General features: G+C 57.0%; 1 protein-coding gene across 1 annotated transcript in view; it reads right to left on the bottom strand.

Annotated features, from left to right (window-relative positions):
• The window catches only part of TMEM47 (transmembrane protein 47), a 134,677-nt gene that overhangs the window by 24,630 nt on the left and 109,132 nt on the right, over positions 1–915 (bottom strand). The window contains exon 2 of the mRNA XM_031556829.1: positions 813–913. Coding sequence (XP_031412689.1) covers positions 813–913 — 101 coding nt within the window. The remainder of the gene's footprint in view (positions 1–812; positions 914–915) is intronic.

Raw genomic sequence — 915 nt, 5'->3', positions numbered from 1 at the left:
TATATATATATATGACCAGCACATGAAAAGCCAAGCATCTAGAAGTCAAAATAGAGAATGTGGTGAGAGAAAAAAGGAGTACAGAAGATTATGGGAACAATATCAAGCAATACACACTAGAAAAAGACTTGAGCGCATCAAGACAGCTGGCAGAGAGCTAAAATCCAGATGTCTTCACTCGGGACAAATAACAGCAATATTTTTTTTTTATTATTTGGGAAGCCCCAGCTAGCCAAGACCAGTGACTTTGGGGGATGGGGAGAGAATGGTAAGGATCCCTGATCCCCCGGAGCTTCTCAGAACAACGGCGACACAGAAAAATAACCCAAACCGGCTTAAAGTCGGGACCTTTTGTGCAAACCGCCGAGCGCAAATACAGAATCAGTCACCTCCGTCACTCACAGAGCTAACCTTACACCTCCGCTGAACCCAGACCATCACGCAGAGAGGAGAAACAACAGAGCATGGACTCTCGGAACCCTCAGCAGCATATGTTACGTCCAAAGCCCATTTCCACCGCCCTCACCTTCACTCGCAGGACAGAGAAATGGGCTGGAGCCGGGCGGGGAGGGCGGTCGGGACCGAAGAGGAGGATGGAGGACCGAGCACGGACACGGGGGTCGGGAAGGCTGCCCGGAGAGAGGGGACAAAAGGTCGCGGCCGGAGAGGGAGGCAGCCAAGGCGAGCGGACGAGAACGGAGCGCCGGGGGGTGCTGCGGGGCGCCCGGGCACGGGCGAGGTCCCCACGGCCGGGGTGGGGCCGGAGCACCGGGAGGCGGCCGGGGACACCCGCGTGTCACTCTCACACTCACCGCTGTGCAGCGTGGACTCGCAGAGCCAGCTCTCCAAGTTGCCGGGCTTGCGGCAGGACTCCCACAGGGACAGGTAGTACTGGTGGTCCGCCGTCACCCAAGC

This window comes from Meleagris gallopavo, chromosome 1, assembly GCF_000146605.3.
Source record: "Meleagris gallopavo isolate NT-WF06-2002-E0010 breed Aviagen turkey brand Nicholas breeding stock chromosome 1, Turkey_5.1, whole genome shotgun sequence".
In the NCBI taxonomy this organism is placed as follows: Eukaryota; Metazoa; Chordata; class Aves; order Galliformes; family Phasianidae; genus Meleagris; species Meleagris gallopavo.
Note: the sequence above shows the minus strand (reverse complement) of the source record. Positions and strands in the feature narration are given on the sequence as shown.